At 39.5% G+C, this 26229-nt stretch overlaps 1 protein-coding gene across 7 annotated transcripts in view; it reads right to left on the bottom strand.

The window, feature by feature from the left end:
• Positions 1 to 26229, bottom strand: part of LOC143732008 (solute carrier family 12 member 5-like) — a 138860-nt gene that overhangs the window by 62187 nt on the left and 50444 nt on the right. For all 7 annotated transcript variants that reach the window (XR_013201038.1, XM_077222633.1, XM_077222634.1 and 4 more), the window contains exons 2-5: positions 6857 to 6957; positions 6639 to 6770; positions 5733 to 5879; positions 3742 to 3796 (exon numbers count right to left, since the gene is read on the bottom strand). Coding sequence is in view for 6 of the 7 variants with exons in the window: in XM_077222634.1 (XP_077078749.1) it covers positions 3742 to 3796; positions 5733 to 5879; positions 6639 to 6770; positions 6857 to 6957 (435 nt within the window). In the remaining variant the exon portion in view is untranslated. The remainder of the gene's footprint in view (positions 1 to 3741; positions 3797 to 5732; positions 5880 to 6638; positions 6771 to 6856; positions 6958 to 26229) is intronic.

Raw genomic sequence — 26229 nt, 5'->3', positions numbered from 1 at the left:
GGCATGTCAATTGCCTCGAGTTGCTGGCTCTACGTCTTGCTTTGCGCCGCTTCTGGGCCGTGCTCAAGAACCAACACGTACTAGTCCGTTCAGAAAATACCGCCACTGTAGCGTACATCAACCATCAAGGTGGTCTACGATCCCGCCGTATGTCGCAACTCGCCCGCCACCTCCTCATATGGAGTCAGAAGCATCTGAGGTCGCTTCATGCCATTTATATCCCCGGAGCCCTGAACTGTGCAGCCGACGAGCTCTCACGGCTTCAGCCCCTCCCGGGAGATTGGCGACTCCATCCCCAGTCGGTTCAGCTGATTTGGAACCAGTTCGGGGACGCACAGATAGATCGGTTTGCCTCTCACGACTCGACCCATTGCGCCCTGTTTTATTCCCTGACCGAGGGCACGCTCGGCACGGATGCACTGGCGCACAGCTGGCTGCGGGGCCGCAAATATGCGTTTCCCCCAGTGAGCCTTCTTGCGCAGACCCTGCGCAAGGTCAGGGAGGACGAGGAGCAGGTCATTCTGGTCGCGCCGTACTGGCCCGCCCGGACCTGGTTCTCCGAACTAGTACTCCTCGCGACAGCACCTCCCTGGCCGATTCCCCTGAGGAAGGACCTCCTTTCTCAGGGACGGGGCACCCTATGGCACCCTCGTCCCGATCTTTGGAACCTCCACGTGTGGCTCCTGGACCGGACGAGGCAGGTTTGAGTACCCTACCACCAGCGGTGGCGGCTACCATCACTTCCGCTAGAGTGTCGTCCACTAGACACGTCTATGCGTTGAAGTGGAACCTCTTTGTCAACTGGTACTTTTCTCACCGAGAAGAACCCCGGAGATGTTCGATTAGTGTTTTCGATAAGCTTTCCTTCCTTCAAGATGGGTTGGGAGCGAAGGCTGTCTCCCTCCACCCTGAAAGTCTATGTTGCCGCTATTGCCGCACACCATGACCCGGTCGAAGCTAAGTCTGTTGGGAAGCATGACCTGATCATCAGGTTCTTGAGAGGAGCGAGGAGACTGAATCCTCCTCGCCATCCTCTCGTTCCTTCTTGGGACCTCTCAGTGGTTCTAACTGACCTGCAGAGTGCTGCGCAAACCTGCGCACATATATTCAAACAAACATAACTATAGAATCAATTCTTAATGCGCATGTGAACGCCATCAACGTCTACCACAGGTTCACGTTTAAAGTCTGTTTAGAGAGAACGGTGTCGCCCCTAATTTAATAAAAAATGATCATTTAGACGGAAGTGAATCAATCAAAACTAACTTTAGCTGGAAAAAACATTTTTCAAGAACCACTATAAAACCAAACCAATCTCTGTTACCTTAAATTATATGTTTATCTCTGTAAAGCTGCTTTGAAACAATCTACACTGTCCCTATAAATGAGGATGACTTGACTTGACTTGACTTGACTCCCTTTGAGCCTTTGCAATCAGTGGAGCTTAAGTTCCTGTCTATGAAGACAGCACTCTTGGTTGCATTGGCCTCAATCATTCTCCGTTGACGAAGAGTGCCTGGAATTCGGGCCGGCTTACTCTCACGTGATCCTGAGACCCCGGCTTGGATATGTGCCCAAGGTTCCTACCACTCCCTTCCGGGACCAGGTGGTGAACCTGCAAGTGCTGCCCCTGGAAGAGGCAGACCCAGCCTTGGCACTGCTCTGTCCAGTACGCGCTCTCCACGCCTATGTAGACAGGACGCAGTGTTTCAGGACCTCAGACCAGCTCTTTGTCTGTTATGGTGAGTAGCTGAAGGGAAAGGCTCTCTCCAAGCAAAGGTTGTCTCACTGTATAGTGGACGCCATTGCTTTGGCATACCAGCAGCAAGGTCGACCGTGCCCCCTTGGTGTGACTGCCAACTCCACCCTGAGTGTGGCGTCCTCTTGGGCTCTAGCGCATGGCACCTCGCTAACAGACATCTGCAGAGCTGCAGGCTGGGCGACACCTAACACATTCGCCAGATTCTACAATCTCCGAGTGGAGCCAGTGTCCTCTCATGTACTCGCTTCAACCAGCTAGTACTGGACCCGCTCAGGTGTCTTCGCTTGCTCACCATTCCACTCCACGAACTGGATACGTGCGATTTCTCCTCAGGTGAGCTTCTCCGAAAGCCCTAAGTTCCTCCAGCACTCCTGACGTCGGCGCCAGTGTCTATTGCCTGCGCGTCGGCTAGGTGCCTCCCGTGTGCATGATCCCTCCTCTGAGCGACCCCCACATGTGTATTTCCACTGTAAGCCTTTCTGAGCATGTGTCTTTCCCTTGGCAAGCCACCTTGCCACCCCTGGGGTTGAAATATTCCACCTGCGGCTGGACACCCCAGTGTTCTCCATATGCATCCCTCCGGTCATATGTGTATTCTCTAAGTCCCCCCCCCCCCCCCCCCCCCCCCCTCTGGGCTGGCAATAATTGCATATTTCCTCTAAGCTATGGGATATGCTCCCCAGTGTACCTTGGTATTCCTGTGCTAAATAGGAGTATTTTGCCCGTGCCAGTCTCACGACAAGGATCTCAGATTTACGCAGGGCACTGGAAGACAGCCTGGTAACCCCATTTGTCGTCATCCGACGTAACTCGGAGTGACAACGAAAGGGAATGTCTCAGTTACGTATGTAACCCTCTGCCTGTTACGTCTGCCTGCCACTTTCCGCTGTACCGCGGGGATCGCCTGAGCTCAGTCTTGGCTCCTCAGCGAAGAAATATATCTGCATGTTGCCGGCTTCCTCCTTTTATACCCACGAGGTGGGGCGGAGTTACGCTATGCAAATTCCGCAGACCCATGGCATTTCTTTGCCATTGGCTCGTTTTTGTAATACTCGAACTTGATAGGCTTTCTAAGCGAAACCCCATTCGTCGACATCCGACGTAACGTCTCCGATTCCCTACTCAGGGAACGAGGGTTACATACGTAACCGAGACGTTTTCTTTCCATCCAATGTTGTGAATTTTACCCTAGCGCAAATTTGGCTTATCGCATAAAACATTTGCCAATCCAGCACCATTTCCATCCCATGTATCCAATAGAACACAATCGTCACTTCTTGGGAAACCGGCGCTAAATATCTGTACTAAAATTGGAAGTAGCAGCAATCAGGAAAGGGACTGTGACTCTTTTTTCGTACATCATAAATGACGCCTCAGAGTGTGCAGACGAACACTGTATAAACACTGTAAAGTTATCTTGCATTCGGAGGCGGATGCCTGGTGTTTGGGAACGCAATTGTGTGAGACAGTTCTGGGATGTAATTATGCCAAGTCATTTTGCTCAGGATGACCAAACCATTTCAGAATGACCAAACCAATATTTGAGATGCTGTGCAATGAAATTGGTCCACTGTCTTCTTATTGGATAAAAAAAAATGATCCACCTCAATTGAGCACATACGCTTTTTATGCACATTTTGTATTCGTTATTTGGATTTTGGAATTTCCATTCAACTTTTTTTTTTGCGATATCCCAAAATTTACATAACAATAAGAGGATTGAGACATAGCTACTATTATCATACTTTTTTCATCTTAAAATGACATTCAAGAATTCCATCACAGGCTACTGTTATTTAAAATAAACACAGAGACATCAAAGCATCCACACAAACTAACACACATTTATGAGCCTGGAGCTGATCTCAGCACAGTTGGGAGCTGTACTGTGCACTGTAGCTAACTGCCCATGAAGAACAACAGGACAGCCGTCCTCTGGGCATCTGCACGCATACACAAACACTGTGAATTCTGCTCACCTGGCACAACTCCATTGGTGGCAATAGCACTCATTGAGATCGCAGTCAGCATAGTCTGTAAATAAAGTAAATAAAGATCAATACAATGGGGACAATGAGTGACAGAGACAAGAGGCCCCCACTGAGTCCTCCAGTGACTTGTGAAAGAAAAATATATTTATTAGAAAATAAACATTGAGAGGTTATGCAGTTGAGTGGGATTTTTACTGGTTTAGCAGATTCATCAGTTGTAGGGGAAAAGAAGGAAAATTATTTTGTCCCTGGCCCCATGAATTGAAGTAACACCCCTGCATAAAGACATGAATTCTGTAATTATGTTGTATCATTAACAATACACCATTTTTGGGATGGTAATTAAAAACTTTACATTGAAGTTTCATTTATTAACATTAGTTAACTACATTATTTAACACGAGCTAACAATGAACATTGAACAATACTTTTACAGCATTTAATAATCTTTGTTTTTACATGTCTCTCTGAACTGCTTGATTCTGATTGATTAGTCGTAACATTCCAATGTCAGTTATTTCATTTGACCAATAATGACCACTTTTCCGGTTATTTGAGGTAGACACTTTCACACCAAGGACACGCTGTCTGTCTCATTTCATTCAAACATTCAATAAAAATTGAAGACTTCAGTATTAATACCAGGCCTACAAAAATATTGTTGAAGTGTTTGTCTTGCTGCTAGAACGATTGTTTTGTACACAGTAATAGACTATAAGATAATAAACAGGTATGATTTTAAAACAGTTAATTCTTAAATCAATTTTTAATGTCCCCTTCATTATTTATGGGTTGGAAAGCTGTGTAATAAGTGATTTGACCATACATTATACCTTTAAATGCCATCTTGTTTGAACTTGTTCGTTCATTAAATAGAAAACTTTTGTAACAATGTAAATATCCTTACTGTCACTTTTGATCAATTTAATGCATACTTGCTGAATAAAAGTATTAATTTCTTTCAAACTTTTAAAAAGAAATGTACTAGAGCACATTTTACACTCATGTAACTTGTATGATATTTGATGCACTCAAATTCTAAAATAGGAAGCTAGAGCTTATTTATTTGAAAGCACTCAGTATTCATATACTGCCAGTGTTGCCAAGACTGAAACAAACTGTGTGAATATAAGTGTGGGTTGACAGCATTTATTCTGCGAGTCTGAGTGTATCTGCTGCGGTTTGGCAGGGTCAAAAGGGCATAATAGGGGATTTATGGTGGTAGAATCGGAAGGGACAGCTTTCAGCTTTTTTATATCAAACAATATTAAAGCAGATATGACAGGAGGGGAAAGAGCTCAGAGTGGGACAGCACTGCACATTCACTTACATAATACTGCACAAACTCACTCTGAAAGAAAATAACGCAGCAAACATTCACTAATATGTGACACGAGCACGCACAGAACACATGCAAACACGCACGCCACCAGAAGCACCAGCAGCTTGTGCTTAACTGGCAGCTCTGAAATCAAACACCACATGTAAGCATTTACATTTATGTTCTTGGCAGAAATTCCATCTGACGCTCACGTACCGACTTACCAAAGTGACTTACAACAAAGTGATTTTATAACTGTAAGCAATCTTCAGTTAAAGGTGCAGAGGGGTAAAAGGAAACCTTAAGCTCTTGAGGGGGAGTCTCTGGGGGGTCATGCTGCATAATGGTGATCCAAAATTCTTCTTTTGAGGTTTGAAGAGACCTTTCTGTTGGTGTAGATGCTATAAAGTGCAGTCAGATATGAATGATGGAAAGGCTATTTGTGTAGTATTAGTGTTTGAGCTTGTGTAACTGGTGTTACACAAACAAACACACACAAACAAACACACACACACACACACACACACACACACACACACACACGCGCGCGCACGCACGCATGCACACACACACACACACACACACGCGCGCGCACGCGCACGCACGCACGCACACACACGGCTCCTGCAGTGTCTGTGTATGTGCGTCTGAGACTGACCGTGGAGCAACACATAAAGACGATGACGAAAGTTCCCAGGACGCCTCCAACGCCTACCAGCCAGGTCATCCTGAGGAAAAGGATCACCCCCAGGATGTTCTGCATACATGGCAGGTAAACGCCCATTATCGTGCCCATACCTGGAGCCTGTCAATCAAACGATAAAAAAATCAATAATCAGGATACCATGTAAATCTATTAACCGGTATATGATGCTCAATATAATTCACAGACGGCATAATTTTATCTGCTTGTCAATCAACATCCCAAATCAATGATTAAGTACCGTCCATCAACATACACAAGAAGTCTTATACCATGATCCTTTGCCAGCAATGACTTGTAACTGATGTTTGCAACACAATATTTGACCTGAAGGGTAAAAATGATTGTTATTTTCTTCAGTTAGATCTAGCATTATGCCAGCTTTAAGACAGACACAGAGATAAAGTGTGGTAAGATTACATTTGAATTAAAGAATTATAGCATTTATTTGATCATTATTGAGAGAGTGAGAGAGATGTGTGTGTGTGTGTGTGTGTGTGTGTGTGTGTGTGTGTGTGTGTGTGTGTGTGTGTGTGTGTGTGTGTGTGTGTGTGTGTGTGTGTGTGAGAGTGTGTGTGAGTGCGTGTGTGTGTGTGTGTGTGTGTGTGTGCTTCAACGAAAGCAGCGCATTAATATAGATTAAACTTAATGGAACTACCTGTGCATTAAACAATTTTAATGCACACCTTCCAGCGAATCAGAATCAAGTATTCAAGCAGACCTTGGTATAAAGAGCTTTGTACAATACAGATTGTTTCAAAGCAGCTTCAAAACATTAAACATAAAATGTTTGTACTCATCTGAAAGAAGGTTCGGTATCGATTTGACAGTGTGTAGAGATAATGGAAGAGTTTTTGTCACCTGCACAGTTTTCTTGCGCGCCTCCTCATTGTTTTCTGCCTCCTCATGCTCTTTACTGCCCTGCGTCAGGTTGGAGTAGTTGGCAAGGCTGCTCAGCACAGAAGCTACTATAGGACTAGTGTCCATCTCCTCCTAAAAAAACACACACATGAAAACAAGGGTAAGCCTACATTCATAATGTATGTAAACCTTTGAAACACTTAGCAGTGCTGCACTACCTCAAAGAGAGCCATGTTTTTCCCATCATACTGCTGGCTTTTCTCTACGTCACTGGTGCTGCTGTTGATAAAGGGGCTGCTCTCCTTGGATGTTGCATCTCCTGTGAAAAACATGAATTAAACATTGCTGTTTATCTGAGATAGAGTACATTAACAGAGGGCCCAAAAAGAATTGGAGACTTAAAAATATAAAAAAATATAAAGTTGTACTCAACCATTACAAATTTTGGAGTTAGTTATATCTTTTTTTAAAAAGAAATTAATGCTTTTATTCAGCAAGGATGCATTAATTTGGTCAAAAGTGACATTAAAGAAATTTAAAATGTTACAAAAGATTTCTATTGACAATAAATGCTTTTGAACTTTATATCAACCAAGAATCCTGAAAAAAAACGTATCATGGTTTCCATAAAAATATTAAGCAACACAACTGTTTTTAACATTGATAATAATAATTTATTTGAATACTAAATTATTGTTGAGTACCAAATTAGCATATTAGAATGATTTCTGAGGAATCATATGACACTGAAGACTGGAGTAATGATGCTAAAATTTCAGCTTTGTCATCACAATAATAAGATACATGTTAAAATACATCTTACAATAAATAACTAGTTAGACTAATTATTTTAGATTTTTATAATATTTCACAATATTAATGTTTTTACTGTAGGCCTATTTTAATCAAATAAATGCAGCCTTGGTGAGCACAGATGACATTTATAAAATCTTACAGACCCCAAACTTAAGAACAGTAGTATACATCAGATAACAAAATACTAAACAAATGGCATTTATTTTTATTTTTAAATATGTTTTAAATATGTTTTGCATTTGCAATTTGTCACCATTGCTCCCACTGGATCTGCTTACATATAATATCAACATCGTCGCATTAGCATTAGCATATAATACTAAAGAACGATGTTGTACTGGTAATATCAGATTAACAACATAAGCATATTCAGTTTAAAATGTTCATTTCTCTGAACGAGTACTTTGTCTCACAGAATTTGCAGGATGCTTATTCACATCTAACACAAACTAAGTGCTGTGTACAGTACAATTATTCCAGTCGTTACAACTTCATGTCCATCTGAGAGAAAAGAACAGGAAGGGAGTGGATAGATACAACTTTAAATAAAAACAGCAGTGCATCAACATGCAGCACTCCTTGAGTATCAGTGTGTGTGTGTGTGTGTGTGTGTGTGTGTGTGTGTGGGTGAGGAATTCCAGGATTTCTACATACTCTTCCATAGCAACAACCCGGTTCTGAGCCTATTTTTACACTACCGCTTTCAGCCGCACATCCTTTATCACAGGAACCCTTGATCGGTTTATTCTGAAGTAGCACAACATACACCCTCACAGGTTCAGAACGATGCTCTTGTGTCCTATAAATTCGTCACGGTTTTTAATTGTGTGAATTTCTAAATTGTAGTTGCGTATTGTAATGTCACCTTCCCTGCCTTCTCTAACATAATTATATGTGGGAGAATGTTCATTAAATGGCCAAGGGAATCCTGCCTCTTAGCTTATCCGGTTTAATCTGATGTATTAGTTTAATTAATCACGCTTCCAGCTTCATACATTAAAATTTTCACAGCATTTCCCTGCTTATTGACCTGCGACCCTATGACCTTAAAACACACAATTCTTCACCTTGTAATTTCATCTGTCACCGCAGAATCAATACACCACCAAGCCTAATGCCTTGTTAAAAGTTAAAAAAGCAAAAAGTTAAAAATGCCAGGTTTAAATAGTATCACAGCGCTTTAATCATCACACTTTTTGGTTTATCACTTGGTGTGCATTTATTCCCATGTGACTGTAGAGTGTTTTCTCTCTAATCTTGGCTGAAACTCCTACTTCTGGCTCTCTTGACACACACCATCCCACAACCCCAGCAGACTCACACTGTAATAAGGAATAATGAGAAAAAGATTGGGTTTACAGATTGAGATAGATCCTAATCTTTGACATCTTGTGTGCTGTGTGGTAGAAATGTATAACAGAAGCATTTGGTTCATTGTTACAATCCCCAGAAGAGTCCCTGAGCATCTCTCTGCCTATTGCAGATATCAAAGATGTTTTTTTTTGTATACTGAGGGGGTCTGCTGATTCTGCCCTGCTGTCCATTTGAATGGCTCCGGTTTTGCAATGTTGCAGAGGCAAGAGTAGGACAAAAGACAGTAGCCGATGCTTGTACTTTTCTTATATACTTCTTTATTCTTGAGCTCTGTCCACTTACATACACACCCGCTCTCTTTTCTGAGATATTGGCTATTTTTATGGGTTTATTTATTAATTCTATTCTAATATCATGTGATTTTATTATATTTAATCAATAACACGCGCTATATTTACCCCCACATAACAGCCGCAGTGATTTTCAGACCAAGATCATGATTACGATACTGCTTTGATACAACAGTTCAATCAACAAGAAGTTAATACTGCACATTGTGTAGGCCTAAATATTGCATATATATTGTCTTACTTTGTCTATATCTTTGCTCGGGCAGCGAAAATATTTGCAAACAAACGCACAGCGGAACCGCAACACATCTGTATATTTCCTAAATGAATGTTAAACAAAAAGATTGAGTGACTGATTCAATGACTCCTTCATAAATGGTTTTGTTCGTGAATGAATCAGTGTTATTTAACGAAACGCTTAAGCGAATTATTCAAATGACTTACCCATAAGGACAGTCATTTGTCATTACCTATTGGTGTAACTTACAAAGTCAGTGAAAAATCCCCTTCACTAGAGAGTCTGTCTGGAAGGCGTTTAAAGATCAGGGCTATAGGGGTGTGCGATATGTAGCGTCTACTACAATATCATAATTATTGTTTTAACGATGTGCAAGCTGACATTAATGAGTATCAAAAGAGCTATTTCCCCCCAAATATCATTGAGCATTTTTACATGCACGTCCTCAACCCAATTATGCTCAATAAGGCCACAATGCATGGTGTCATATAAAGTGTTAACCTGTTTTCCTGTAATCGGAGTAAGGTCATTAATGGCTTAAACATAAATTGACTGGCACAGCTAAAATGTTGTCTTTTACCCTTATTTTACCTGGCATGTAACCTCTACAAGCTACGTTCTGTCGGCTTATTGACCTGCTCATGTGAGATATGTGAAATAAAGCTTCCTTAATTGTCGATTTAAGCGCATACAGAAAGAGTTAGTGTTTTGCGGCAAGCTAGAAATATTTTGCAAACTGACAATGTCTTGAAGAAATTATAAAAATGTGTTCATATAAAAATACTGCATCTGTAACTACAAGAGTGGATAATATATGAGTCCATTAGTTTCCCGCTGAGATGTAGCAAAAAAATGTAGGTTTTTAATGCTTTATTTAACATCATTACCGACATAACAAATGGAATAAGTCAGATACATGAATGATTAAGTTTTGACGTCACTACCAGGAAATAACCTGATTTATTAATAAAGTATTGTAAATACATTTTATTTGCGTTGTAATTTACATGCGTTGTTTTGCATGTAAACCGGGACAACGGGTAATTCTAATAAGCAGATTTTTGGGAGTTATCAGCATATCGTGTGCATGTAAACGTTATCAGTGTCACATAGATTTTACAAAAGGTAAGGCAAGGCAAGTTTATTTATATAGCACATTTCACAAAAAATGTTGGTTCCAGCTGTGGCTGGCATAATAGCTAAAATAATTATCTTTTCAGACTTAACATGCTTTGAGTAAACCCTTGGTATTTCTAACTGATGTGATCCTAATGATCTGAGTGATCTGTTAGGTTTATATTCAGTGAGCATATCTGCAATGTATTGAGGTCCTAGGCCATTGAGTGATTTATATACCAGTAATAATCAATTCTAAATGTAACTGGGAGCAAGTGTAAAGAACTAAGTACTGGTGTGATATGTTCATATTTTCTGGTTCTGCTCAGAATCCTAGCAGCAGCGTTCTGTATGAGCTGCAACTGTCTTATTGAATTTTTGTGAAGGCCAGTGAGGAGTCCATTACAATAATCCACCCTACTGGTGATGAAAGCATGCACAAGTTTCTTTAAGTCTTGACTGGAAACAAAGCATCTAATTCGTGCAATATTTTTCAGATAATAGTATGCTGATTTAGTTATTGCTTTGACATGACTACTGAAACTAAGGTCTAAATGCAGAATCACACCGAGATTCCTGACTTGGAATTTTTGTTGTTTGACCCCTAGCGTCAAGGTATGCGTTCACCTTGAGAACTTCATCTTTCTTTCCAAACGCAATTTTGTCTTTGTTTAATTAAAGAAAGTTTTGGCACATCCAACTGTTAACTTCATCAATGCATTGGCACAGGGAGTCAATGGGGCTGTAATCGTTAGGCGATATGGCTAAGTAGATCTGTGTGTTGCCTGCATAGCTGTGGTAAGCAATTTGGTTCTTTCTCATTATTTGGCTCATTGGGAGCATGTACAGGTTGAATAGGAGTAGCGCAAAAATTGAGCCTTGAGGGACTTAGCATGTCATGGATGTCCACTCAGACTTATGGTCTCCTATACTCACATAATAACCTCTTCCTCCTAAGTATGACCTGGACCATTTTAGGACTATCCCAGAAAGCCCTACCCAGAAAACATAATACGTTAACACTTTGAGTTAATTTTAAACACACTATTGTCTATTTTTGCTTTATTTTGTCCATGAACATCTCCAAATTAAGCTACAACAGAACCATGCTTTAAACGACTAAGTTTAATGAATGAATCAGCTGTTTAAATTAATTGTTTGAATTAATGACGAATGATGAATTAATTAGTTACTTCTTTTTTATTTTTTAGTTACATGGCATTATTTGTGTAAATGAAGTGTATTTTCATTCAATATTCCTTTAAAAGTGTCATCAATATCAAAATTGTGCCCCATAACGCCATGTTGCTCCAGGCAATCATCTGTTCCTAGATAAGTCAACATTTTGGAAAAAAGCATCAATTAAATGATAAATTAGTAAAAGTGTCAGTGATATTGTTAATAGCAAATCTAGGTTAAATTATTAGTGCCACAGTCCATGCTTCAAACCAAACAGTCACACTTGCATATTAGCATGATGATTAGCATGATGAGTCAGTAAAAGCATAAAGCAGATCAAGGAAAGAAAATCATGTCAACGTTATGCATATTATATATAGATAGACATCAAAGACTAAATAAATGCTAATTAATGATGAGCAAAATGTGTAGGCTGAGTAAAGCTTTTCTGAATGCAACGAGCCTGATGCATGCAGTTTAACTTAGCACCCCTTGTGAAAAATATTTAGCATTCTTTTTAAAAAAGAATACATAATATACTTTTAATATATATAATAAATATATTTACTTTTATAACATAACACATATTTTTAAAATTATATTTTACTTTATAAAACCTTTCCAAAAGTAGGCCTATTTAAGTATTTAAGTGTGTTAACTTAAAAATCAGTCATAACAGTTCACAGCAATTAATGGACTTTTATTTCATTAATATCATCTGAAAGTGATATACAGTTTTAAAAAATATATACTTTTAAGAATTGAAGTACACTACAACTGCACATTCAATACTTATTTTTTTATGACTAGTTGTTTGCTGCCTTTACAATGCTAGCAATTAAACTTTTTACAAGTTTATCAAAAAACACTGTCTATTTTCAATTTTAATGACCATACTGTCTGACTTCCACAGTTTGGCTCTTGCTCAGTGAAATTAAAACAGTGCTGCACTCGTTCCCTATAAGCACCTTTGCCTTTCTATAATCCACAGTTTTAAAATCTGCTTTTTAAAGCCCATTTCAGCCCATGACATCAAAATAATCTGCTTTTTAATTTGTAATGTTTTGCCTTCCCCTTTCTCTTTTCACTTTCATTTGTGTGGCCAGGTTGCATCACATTTAGTATTTTCCATGTCAGAACCACAATTCATGCCTGAATTATGGTGTGTATAGGATCCATGTGCTCAGGGCCGGCCCAGCCCAATTTACTGCCCTAGGCAAGATTTTACTTGGTGCCCCATGCATCACAGCCCATTTCACCGTCATTGAGTTCATGATTATTATATATATATATATATATATATATATATATATATATATATATATATATATATATATATATATATATATATACGCATTACAGCCTAAACACAAATAGTAAGAGCATTACATCTAGCATTCAAGTCAAGTCCCATTTATTTTTATATAGCGCTTTTTACAATATAGATTATTTCAAGGCAGATTTACAGCTTTACAGTTTTGTTGCGTGTATAATTTTGTTCAGTATATATAGCTGCTCTGGATAAAACAGTGATGTCATCGTCCAAATGTCATTCATGCACAAGCGCTAGCAAAAGTGTTTGTTTTGCAGTTGATGGCAGCAATCTTCCACTAAACTATGGCACGTTTCATGTTTTCACCATGATTGAAACTGCGAAATGTCTTCTTTAATGTTCATTTTACATAAAACGTTGCTACTTTTAATAAACCTGTAGCCTATATAAATATCATTAATAATTTTCGCAAATAAATGTAAAAAATGCCATATACCCCCCTCAAAACTGCACAACTGTAGAGTAAAACATTAATTAATAAAAGTGATAGTGAATGCGTCTAAAAAAACTGACGTGATTGTTACAAATCACACTGTCTGGGGCCTCTGGAGAACTCAGAAAAACTGTTAGCATACAGTTTAAGGTAAAAATAATGCAATTAAATTATATATCTTACTACCATGCAATTAGATAAATTGTTCATTCATTCATTACATTACCTCTGTCTTTATCCCCCTTTATCCTCTTCCGTTTGGCACTGTATCTATTGCAGACTTTAATGCTAATTTAAAATATGTCATGTAAATTTGGCCATCCGTCACAATCAGGTAACTTTCACCATCTCTAGACCTGGCGCGAGCTGCCAGGCCCGTTTCTACGGGGTGCTTGAGTGTGTTAAGTGCCCTCAAACGAAAGCAATGCTGTCTACATTGGATGCAGCGAGGGGCGACGCTACACAACAAATTACCAACAGTAAACTGATCGCGCACGCTCTGTTTCTGACGCACTTCAAGCACTCGCTGTGCGGGGGAAGATTGATGCGCCGGACCGGAGTCGGGGGACTTAGTTAAGTTTTTGTGGAGATTTTTTGCTTTATTTTGTAGTATTTTGAATTAATGTTTTTAAAATAGTATTAGTAAAAAATTTTTTTTTTTAAAATCACTCGTTCACTCATTTTGGCGCCCCTATTGAGTGGCGCCCCTAGCATTTGCCTATCCCGCCTATTCCACGGGCCGGCCCTGCATGTGCTGACCCTTGTGACAAAGTACACTGTAGCATACTTTTTATAAACTTACTTATTACGGATATACTTCAATATACTTCAAAAGATGAATGTAATGAATTTAATGTTTTTGAACACTTAACTGTATGTTATTTACAATTAAATGATAATGCTTCATAGTTTGAATGTATATTAAACGCAAACTTAAGTGTGCTTTTTGGCCCACTTAAGTAGGTCTTAAGGACATCTTTAATTTGATTATTTCTTCTATTGTCTTTGAAATGTGATTAAATCTGAAGAAATGTGATGAAATGTGATCCAGGCTCTGCTCTCGCATGACGCTTTTCGAGGAAAGTGGCCAGGCTCGCGATCCTCAGGGTGCAGGAACCGCTGTTGCCGAGGCAGCACGGAGAATGCATTCCCGGGGATCGCAAAATGATCTTTCAGATCACTCAGCGAGCTTCTGGCGTAGTGTCAACTCGACATTGCGTCAGACTCGCGCCCTCTGAGGGGCTTCAAAAACGGTCAGCTCAGGTAGTTCCTGCCGGTATGGTTCCTGAGGTTTTCTTTCGGGGGCAAAGAATACCAGTATCGGGTACTTCCTTTCGGTCTAGCTTTATCACCCCGCATGTTCACGAAGTGCGTAGATGCAGCTCTGGCCCCGCTCAGTGTGCTCTTCTGGCCCCGCAAGAAGAGTGTGCTTTCTCCAGTACAGAGGACCACTTTTCTTAGTGTGGTCTGGGATTCAGTCACGATGCAAGCAGTTCTATCACCCGCTGGTTATATGGAGGAAACACTGGTTGTTGTCCCAAGGTCCGCTCTTTGCCATCGAGTTGCTATCTCGACAGATGCTTCCCTCACCGGCTGGGGAGCGGTAATGTTAGCCCGCTGAGCTCAGGGTCTGTGAAGGAGTCATCTCTCTAGGCACATAAATTGCCTGGAGATGATGGCTGTCTTCAATGTGTTGAGACATTTCCTCCCAGACCTGAGGCGCCATCATGTGCTTGTCTGGACAGACAACACATTGGTGGTCTCTTATTTAAATCGTCAGGGGTGTCTGCGTTCGCGTTTCCCCCTGTTGCTCTGCTACAAGGAGTTCTGGAGAGAATCCGCCAGGATGGAATACGACTACTGCTAGTAGCACCACGCTGGCCAAGCCGAATTTGGTTTGCAGACCTCATTCAGCTTCTTGACGGCCCTCCTTTGGAGATTCCGATCAGGAGAGGCCTTCTGTCTCAGGCAGGAGGCACAATAATTCACCCCCGGCCAGAGATTTGGAAACTGTGGGTTTGGCCTCTGAGGGGACCCAACTCATAGACCGAGGTTGTTGAGACCATTCTAAGCTCCAGAGCTCCCGCTACGAGGAAACTTTATTTACTAAAATGAAGAGTTTTCACGCCAGAGGGATCTGGTTAACTGTTCAGTAAACACAGTACTCGAGTTTCTGCAACAGCGTTTTACATCAGCTCTATGTCCATACACACTCAAGGTATACGTGGTGGCCATTGCGGCTTTCCACGCCCTGGTGAGTGGTACATCTCTGGGTTGAGACCACCTGATTACTCGTTTCCTTCGTGGCACCTTGAGGCTGAGGCCTGCAACTTGCACTAGGGTGCCGGCTTGGGATCTGGCAATAGATTTAGAAGGCCTATCTGGGGCACCCTTCGAGCCCTTACATTCGGTCTCAGAGAAATTCCTCACTTTGACAAATGTTTTTTCTGCTAGCTATTTCGTCCCTTAAGAGAGCCACCCCAGGGTCTCAGGTGCTTAGTGTGTGGTGTGACAACAGGCTAACACACAGGCATTTGAAAGTCTGGCGATTTGGGTACTCTCGTTCCCAAAGCGTCGTTGAGGCTCAAAAGGGAACGTCTCAGGTTACGACTGTAACTATAGTTCCCTGAGAAAGGGAACGAGACGATGCGTCGCCCTGCCATACTTCCTGCATCCCTGTGATCGGCTTGCTTCGGCAATTTCGAAGCTAATGCCGGTTTCACCGGATGCACTTTTATCTCTTCCTGGTCATGACGTCACCCGCCCGTGATTATCCTTCTTTCCATTGGACTAGTTGACATAGATGCTTCAGATGCATTCACGCTGGGGGCGTTCCCAAAGCGTCGTTGATGCATCGTCTCGTTCCCTTTCTCAGGGAACTATGGTTACAGTCGTAACCTGAGACGTTTTTGAAATATACTTCTAAGAAGTGCACAATCAATAAAATTAAGCAGACTTTCTTTTTCACAAGGAATATTAGCCCAATGTGGAGAACATGCAGAATTCCAGAAATTCTGATAAACCCATGTCTAGAAGTGGGCAAAATGTGGGTTTATGTGTTATATAAACAGCAGACCATTAAGCTGAAATGAGTTTAGCCGACGACTAGCGATTCAAGACATTTCAGGTCCAGCCCTTCAAAGGTCTTTATGATCTGAGAGCATATATTCCAGCATATACTCCAGGGTCCTGGTGCATGTCATCTTTGTCAGTTCCAGAACTGAAGCACCTTTATCTAACTGAAGGAGAGAGAGCAGGTTGTTTGAGAACCCGCAGAACTGGTTATATATATATAGAAGCTCCTGTCCTGTGCTCACTGAGGCTGATTATATCAGGCTCTGCCACTGTGTGGAGCTTCCTCAATTCCCTTCACAACTGATCAGTAGAGATAGCAAGCCTGAGACTGAGGAGTGGGATGGAGGCTTCAGTGTCCTAAATGCATATACGGTTTGTGGTGGGCTGAGTAAGGGGCAACCGAAAAACAAATTTGACAAAAAAGAAATGCTTTCCTTTAGTACTGTGCATGGCTGCTGGCCAGTGTGCAGTCGGTCATAGTTTTCATCCCACTCCACACCTCCTTCATGTTGTTCTGACTAAGTTTTCAATCGAGCTTTACTGTTATTATTTCTTCCCTTCCTCAAGAACCATTTTCATGTCTTCCTGCATCCTCTTTCTTCCCCTTTTGTCATCAGACCTTCTTTACGGTCACCTGGTCCTTCATATCTTAAGTGATTCATGTTTTGTTGGGGAAACAGCACTATACACACACAAGTAACTCAGTGTCACTTTATTACTCACAGAACATGTCTTATTTGGTTTACTTCAAGTACTCCTGTAAAGCTTCCTCTATTTTTGATTTGGCCTGGTGGTAAAAGGAACCTTTTGTATGGTCAGTTTGCATTATGCTCCACCCAGAGGTCCTATAGAAGTGTTCTAGAACTATAATTGCCAACTATAATAATCAGATGTGTTTTATGTTTGGTTGATTAGAATTAATCATTGAATATGATTATTCCTTGTCTGTTCTACATTCACATTTACAGGCCAATTCCAAACTAGTGTTTTTAACATTAACAACTCAAATTAAGTAAATGGAAACTTTTGAAAACTTGCCTACAAGAGAAATATTATTTTTAACATTTTTTTAATAAAAAAATTAAACTGAAATTAGAGCTCTCTGAAAAAAAAAACTCCTAAACTAAATTTGAACTACTATCGTTACTACACTGAGGAAAACTAAACTTTATAACCTTTGGTTTCCTCTTTTGGGTGTCCGGTGTTGTCTTTGAGTTAAAGAGCTGTTACATTTGTGTTTTTCTTTGTATTTTGTTCTTGGATTATCTTTTTCTTGGTTATTTAAATAAAATTGCTTCAACTCATCCTTGAAGAAACCGTTACAGAAGTACAACTCATTCCCCTCACCCAGAATAAACGTTCCCTCGAGTACCACATCAGTGTGTTTATCAGCCTAGCAGGTGATTCCCTAAAGGCTTTCGTTGTCACTGGACTGAATGAACCACTGAATTCCCAGGCTCCACCTCCCTCACTGGTTCTGACCCCGAGACGTTCTGCCCAGTTTCATTTCCTTGCCTCTCTGGCACAACCACAGTCTCCTGGCCAGTAAGTTTAACTGTAGTCATCTGAATGGAAACTTTAAAATCCTGACCCTCTGGCTCCACATCAGTTCTTTTACCCCTTTTCCACCAGCATGAACATGGTTCTAGTACAGAGCCAGAGCCTTTGCCAGTTCGGAGTTGATTCGGCTGACGATCCTTCTAAGAACCGGTTTGCCTTTCCACAAGCCAGAGAGCCACCAGAGAGCCAGATCTTACGTCACTGTATACATAGATACAGATAAATCATAAATAAATGTTAATAGCTGAACATTTAAGAAAAAATAAATAAAATCAGCTCCTTAGAGGTCCTTTTTAATACGACCTTTCTTATACATTCTCTATTTTTCATAATGCCAACCTTATCCAGTCTCTTGAAAATAAATCAATTACATTGTATCCCTTTTGGGTCATGGCCAAAGAATTAACTGATCTTTGTTTACTGAAAGAGGGATTGTATTTCAGAAACCTATTTATTATGTTTTATAAACATCAATCTACTCCACTCTTTCTGTATTTTATGCCAGCAGTGTTAAATGATATCCCATTTTAATCATGATGGCACTCAGTGCAAATAAGCTTTCCCACAGGACAAAGGCCTTTGTCTAGTATATCCAGAGAGTGAAACAGCAAGTACTGCTTGCCCTGATAACCCAGAATTTGCAGTTTCTCTCAAATCATCCTCCACTTTCAATCCAAAGAGCCAATCATCAAATCACTGGGTGTCAGATTTATTAGAATCAAGATTTCTTTAAACCTCTGACAAACATTCAAACCAATTGATACAACTCATATCAAGGATTTGATCATCGTTTTTAATTTGAGAAGTCAATAAAAGCTATTTATCTTATCTGAGAATTTTCTAAGAACTCTCCAAAGAGGGAAGAACAATGATTAAAGACACATATTTCCTTGGCCAATGCATTCCCTTTGAATCGAACCCATGTCCTTTTAATTATCAGCACTGTGTTCTACTAGTTGTGCTATACAGGAACAAGTGATTTGGCCTGAGTTTTATCAGATCTAGACAGAAAGCGGGGGCAGAACGGAACAGTATCAGGGTCAATCCTGAAACAGGCAGAGTCAAAGAGAATGACCCAAAAAGGATTAAGCCCCAGAGTTTCTGTTTGGTATGCGAATGCCTTTTCACTGCAATATTAGGTCACATCCACTGAGTCTTGCGTAAAGACAGAACAAAGAGAAAAGGATAAGGAGAAAAGAAACCAACGACTAGTACAAAATATATTGCCGTTAATTAAATACCTGCTGATCCTCAGATTCAGAAGCTCTGATGATAAAAGACAGTTAAGTCCTGAAATATTAAGAGTAGAATCACATGATGTCTGCTCATAAGCTGCAATGAGACCTGAAAACTTGGCTTCATTTAAAACTGACAAGAGAAGGAATGAAAGAAGACAGAGAAATAGAGACATTATGAGAGAAAACCTTGAGGCATGTCACCTCTCCTTCACAGTTCTCAAGTGTATTTAATACAGCAGAAATTAACCTAGACTTAGAAAAGTGACATTTCTGTTTTGGTGTGCATCTTTTAAATGCGTTTTCTCACGGTAGTTGGACTGAAGCATTTATCCTCAAGCCAAAAGTGCTGATTCACTAAGCTGGCATTGGTGACAAAGAAAGTAGCATTATGCCAACTGGCTTAATCTAAACAAACTTAATGGCAGAAGGCTTCAGTGTTGGCAAAACATAACAATCTGAATTCACGACCACAGAATTTGACATATGGTGGAATTTGATTGAAAAGCTCTTCTTAGTGTGCGGGACAGCAGCCATAAGCTCTTCTGTATATGCTGTGAATGTCTTGAGGTAGCTCTACATTAGTGTTTCAGAGCCAAGAGCTGACTAGTTTCACATAGCCAGACATTGGTGGTTCTCAAACCTTTAAAAAGCGAATTATGGAAAACCTGGGGGAAACTGGGGCAATAATTTGCCAGACTATTTTGCCAATTGTACTAAGGTTGCACAATTAATCATACTGCGTTTTTTTGGGCTAACAAGTGGCTAAAGATTATTGGGGATATCAAATGGCACTAGCTGAACAGGTAAATTCATCTACTCACTACTCCACTTTCACAGCGTCTTTGTGTTTATAATCACGCTCTTGCAAACTATTACAACTCAAACTTTCAGGGAATGTTTTTTTTTTTTTAACAAAGACAGAAAGAGTTGTCGGAAGCTTAGTGTTGATGACGTTGAAGTCATTCGACCTTGGCTAAGTACTTTTATAGCCTACATTTTGCTTTTGACTTCTGCTGATAGTTAGACTTAAAAAATCATTCAAGAGTTGTGTTTATTTGTGAAGATTACCATGATGAACAAAACTTTAGTTAGTCACAGACCTTATTATCTGCAATAATCCAAAAAGCCAATGAAAAATTATATTGGGTTTTTGTAGAGGTAACTAAGTTTATGGTAACTTCCGGGTAAGTCTACAAAAATACACCATCCTATTTAAAAAATGTGTGAAGGATCATGTGACACTGAAGACTGGAGTAATGGCTGCTGAAATTCAGCTTTGACATGACAGGAATAAATTACATTTTAAAATATATTAAAATAGAAAACACAACCATTCCAAAGTGTTTTAATGTTTTTGAAGTATTTTATGTTCACCAAAGATGCCTTCATTTGATCAGAAATACCGTAAAACCAGTAATATTGTGAAATATATAAAATACATTTTCAAATTTAAAATATGGCAATTTTGTGCTCTATTACTGTTTAGTGCTTAAGAAACATTATTAATATCAATGTTAAAAAAACATTTGTGTTGTCTAATGTTTAATGCTTAATGCTTTTATTTGAAATATAATTCTTTTGTAACATTATACATGTCTTTACCATCACTTTTCATTAATTTAATGCATCCTTGTTGAATAAAAGTATTCATTTCCAAACTTATTCTTATTCTTAAATTGCGCACTGATCTTCATCTACGTCACAATTACAGACAAACACAACCTGACTAAACTCATAACACACAAACAGTTGTACTTTTCACAATTTATTTAAGACATTCGGTCAGTGGCCCGTTTTCGCCCCTGCCCCCACAGAGGTCTGTGCACTGGGTGATCATTGGCAGGGCAGACTGGAATAAGGTTTTCCTGAGTCCTGTTTTTAAGCCAATTCGGATGCTGTGGGATAACCTAAAGAGGACTGTGCTATTAAGACAACCCGAAAATATTGATAAACTAAAACAGGTTTGTGTGGAGGGATATCCATATTTGCAAGTCTTATAAGCTACTACAGGAAACATTTGACGGAGATGTTGTTGCTAAAGGAGGATCAGCAATTCAAGGGTTTACTTACTTTCTCCACCCTACACTGATGATTGCTCAACATGAAAAGTACAATTGTTTGTGTTAGTTTATGCTTTTCTGTAATTGTGAGTTCAAGTAAGGTATATGAGAAATCAATGCAGAAATCCAAATATTTCACACAAAAAAATATTTATATATGCTCTTTTATTCTATTATACTTGTCTGCTTGCAGCGTGCTATTAAACTCAGGGTCAAAAGGCTCTGCACAATAAAGGCAAGCACTGTTCTGTGTCTAAATCTCTAGTCATTCACAGTCTTTGCCCTCAAATCCTTTGTGTGGTGAGTGTGAACATTATTGACATAAACCTTCATGTTCCCCAGGAGAGCGCACCACCAATTCAGTGACTCAAGGCTTACATAATGACTGTCCAGACCACAAGTCGGTAGCGCAGAGAGGACCACAGCTGCGTGTCTGTGTCTGTAGATAGACCTTAGCCAAAGGCAGTGCTGCAGCTGCAGCGTGTGTGGCGTTCCGCAGATATCCTTCAGCAGTGCCATCACAGTGAATGTGATTGCTGATCAGTGTTTGTCTTTTGTATATTCTTTGACTCTACTGTTAGAGCATGGCAATAGTAATGCCATGATCATAGGTTTGATTCATGGGGGAACATTGTATACCTTTAAAGCTCTTTAAAGTTGTTGTGGTGGGAAAAAGTCTGTGCAAAATATAATATGCACATGCACACGAAGGTGGAAAATGTTTTGCAATTTTTAAAGCAATTTGTCATTAAATTATGATGCTTGAATATAGTGCAGTATAGTTGAAGGACTGTATTTATGTCGGGAACACACTTACTATGCCTAAAATGCTTTCCATTATGCAGTTCAGAAAGACAATTATTTTGGAGTTCACTGGAGGACATCATTGATATTGTTTACTCAACTACTATATACCTACAGAATCACTACATGCCTATAATGCTCACTACAGATCTATAAAGTTGTCTACTTACCTGAATGACTTATTAGTCATTATTTTTGGACAGCTGCATGTTAATTGCAAATAAATAAAAATGTATTATAGTTTAAATTAATATTAAATGCAAGTAGCTGCATTTTAGATTGCTTTTTTGAAGTACATTTTATATGTAATTTCATAGTTACTTCTATTGTATTTGAAATATTATGGTTAAAGTGTACTGCTGAATGTACTGACAAGCATTTATGGTAAATAAAACATAATTTCTATTGTGACACATTTATAATGATGAAGGTGCAATTTAGTACTTTTAAAATACATTTACTTTAAATGTTACATCAAATCACACTACAGTTAAAATTATAATCAAATACTTTGCATCTGCTTTAGTATGTTATCACTCATGAAAACAAGTGTATTTCTTTAAAACGACCACACGCTGACGTGATTGTTACAAGGTAGTTTGTGACATCAGAAACACCAGAGATTTCGAACTGCGTTTTTGAGACTGTCTTTGGTTCACTGCAGTTTTAAAGGAGAAAATACTCAGCAATGTTGTTAACATGAATTTGCATGGTTTGTCTTAAACCAAATTAAAAACACCACATAGACATATAAACAACATTATAAACTTGGTTTTCACCACAGGGGGTCTTTAAATTAAAATCTGTTATAAGATTGTAAGGCTGCATAAAGTAGGTCCACCAGAACTGTGAATCTGATGTATTTTTCACATCGTTAAAAGGGCATCTACTGAATGCTAATACCTGCACCTAAACATGACCACAACACAGCCCTGAATGTCAGCAGAAACCATGTCAACTAGACAATCCCTTGTGAGTACCCTGTCAACACGACTGCCATCGACACAGATCCTCAGCAAAGACCCCAAAAACCACGAGAACCACACAAGACCTCTGCACAGACCCTGATGACCAGCTTCTTCTCCACACAGGCTTGATGAATCCAATTTTTCAAGCAAAAGGAACTGGATGAAAAATGTTGAATGATACTAATCCACAATCAGTTTTCTGACTTGTGATGCAGCCTTGAAATAAACCACAGTATGTCCGTTTCATTGGCCAGAGGAGAACTGACCCCTCGACTGAGCCTGGTTTCTCACTAGGTTTTGTTCTCCATTCTGTCACCTGATGGAGTTTAGGTTTCTTGCTACTGTCACCTCTGACTTGCTTAGTTGGTGACACTTAATATTCAACAATATTATTGATCAGAATGAACTGACACGTTAGTATGAGAACTGAACTGAGCTGGACGATGACATCCCTGTTTTCTGCAGAGCTGCTTTGTAGCCGATTTGAACAAATGTATTTATTGATGATGATCTTTATAACTGAATCAACACTGAACTGACTTCAGCTGAACAATGACACTTTTTTTTTCTTTTTAAAGCTGCATTACAGTCAAACTGAACTGTTTGCAACACTGAATCAATATTTTCCCCTTGATCACCGTAAAGCTGCTTTGAAACAATCTGTATTGTATAAAAGCTATAATAAAATAAAGGCAAAAAAAGAGCACTTCTTTAATCACAAGGATACGGTTTACTGCAGCTCTACAGTATTCACAGTACAATGTTCTTGTATGACTATAGTTCTATAAGGCTCACTACAAATAAAATGAAGTTTCAGATATGGTACAGCAATAGCACAATTCGATGTGATAATTAAATGACACTAAAGCAGATTGTTTAAAACACCAGCAAAGGGATAGATAAGCACAGGTTGTGTCTCTCACATGGTAGATTTATCACAAAATGGACAGTTTACACTAGCTTTTAAAAGCTTTACTACAGGTGTGGCTCACTAGAATAATCCCACATGCAGCCACATACAGAGTGGGTGACCATGACATGCCAGATATTGCATTAATTTCAGAAAATAGGCCACCTGAATGTATCACACATGCACAAAGGCATGCTCAGACACAGCCACAGCTGTCAGATTAATTTCTGCAGATATTTTTCGCCCAGGGTACTGACACACAAAGTGGCGCATAGCTGCAAAGGTGCTGCTGTTGGCCTGAGTAACATCTCCCTCCCTCCTTTTCTCTGTCTTCATCTTCCTCCCACTCTTGCTCCCTGTCGCATGCTCTTTGATGAAATCCCCCAGCTGTCTCGCTCCTCTCACACTGCAGTCTGCCAGCCACGTATCCTCTTCAATTGTTGAAACGCACCTTTCATAGACACTCCTTATCTGAACAGATTCATGGCCTTATAAAAAGTCCCTCCTGTACTGAAGTGATGTGAATAATGTAAGACATCAGTGCTGTGACGCAGCAATTTTATAACGCTAACAGCAGAAAATGGTTCAATGTCGAATCCGGATGCTGAACATTCTTTAATGTCTTGGTTCATCGGTCCCAAGACTTGCATGGACTTAGAGATGACACAGCATGGGAGTAAAGGGGAAACCGTCATTCTGAATTAAAATCAACGGTTGCCAAAGGACAAGTAAAACGTTGCCAGGGAACAGGTTGCTTAGTAACAACAAAGAGTTGACTGGTATTCAACGTCTTAATCACAACATACCTCCGCTAGCCTGTCAAACCGCGTCCTTTAGCACAGGAAGGTTAAACATGAGAACATTTATTTGCAATAAATTACCGCTTAAAGGGGCCGTATGATATTGGTTTTGTCGCATTTGACTTTGTATAGATTTTGTAATATTATGGTAGCTTGCACATTAAAGTCATAAAGGAAATAGAAGTAGAAACAGAGCCTAAAGGTAAAATATAAAATATGATCAGTTGTATCAATACATTATGTTTAAGACTTCTATATGTACACTACTGTTCGAAAGTTTGTGGTCGGTATGGTTTTTAAATGTGTTTAAGTGTCTTTTTTGCTCACCAAGGCTGCATACAGCAAAAACAGTTATAATTAAGTTATAATAGTAGTAATAGTATAATAATAATAGTTTCCTATATTAATGTTTTATTAAAATGTATTTATTCCGGTGATAGCAAACCTGATTTTTCAGCATCATTACTCCAGTCTTCAGTGTCACATGATCTTTCAGAAATAAGCTGACATTCCTTATTATTACCAATGTTGAAAACAGTTGTCCAACTTAATATTTTTGTTTAAACCGCGATACATTTCTTTAGGATAAATCTCTTTCTTTGATCCTCCCCCACTGCGATGGTCGAACCTCCCTAATATATATAGAAATTAACTGGTATTTTATTCTTCTGGTGTCTCTGAATAATCTATCCTACATATCATTACTTCGTGACTAGGTGGGCCAAGTTGCTCAATACTGAAAGGAATTGAAATGCAAATGTGGGCAGTCAAAAGTTAAAGAAAGATCCTGTGCTCCACAGCTCCATTTATCCGTAAAATGTCATATGATTGTGCATTTGGAGATACTCAAGAAAAGCCCTCCTAGTGCTGGGTAAATCAAGGGCAGGGACTGATATTGTACACGCAAACTTTAAATCAAATCAAAGTCTCTACAGATCTGATATACAGCTATTGACACCCACGGACAGCTATTAATACAATAAACCAGGCTGAGAGTCTCTCTCTCTCTCTCTCTCTCTCTCTCTCTCTCTCTCTCTCTCTCTCTCTCCACAGGGTCATTCTTAGTGTAGATCAGATGTAATCTCCCATAATGGCTCGTCTGGCACTGACATCACATTCTCTTGCAGTCCATTCCACCACCTCTCATATCCTATATACACTGTACATTCCATTCCATTCCATTCTATTCAATTCTCCAAATGACAAATTACACCACAGAGGTAGCATAAAAGGTAGTTCATACAGCATCAATTCTATAAATTGTAATAATTTAGTCAAGAGCTTAATCTGAAGAATAGACTGAAATTCAAGTTTTAAGATCTATAGTTCATGAGTTAGCAAAATATTTATGGTTCATTGAAGCTTCAATGTACAATTTGTGAACTAAACAATCTTTT

The sequence above is a fragment of the Siphateles boraxobius genome, unplaced genomic scaffold, assembly GCF_051911475.1.
Source record: "Siphateles boraxobius isolate OS27281-9 unplaced genomic scaffold, OSU_SipBor_1 9, whole genome shotgun sequence".
Lineage (NCBI taxonomy): Eukaryota > Metazoa > Chordata > Actinopteri > Cypriniformes > Leuciscidae > Siphateles > Siphateles boraxobius.
This window is presented reverse-complemented; position numbering and strand designations above follow the sequence as displayed.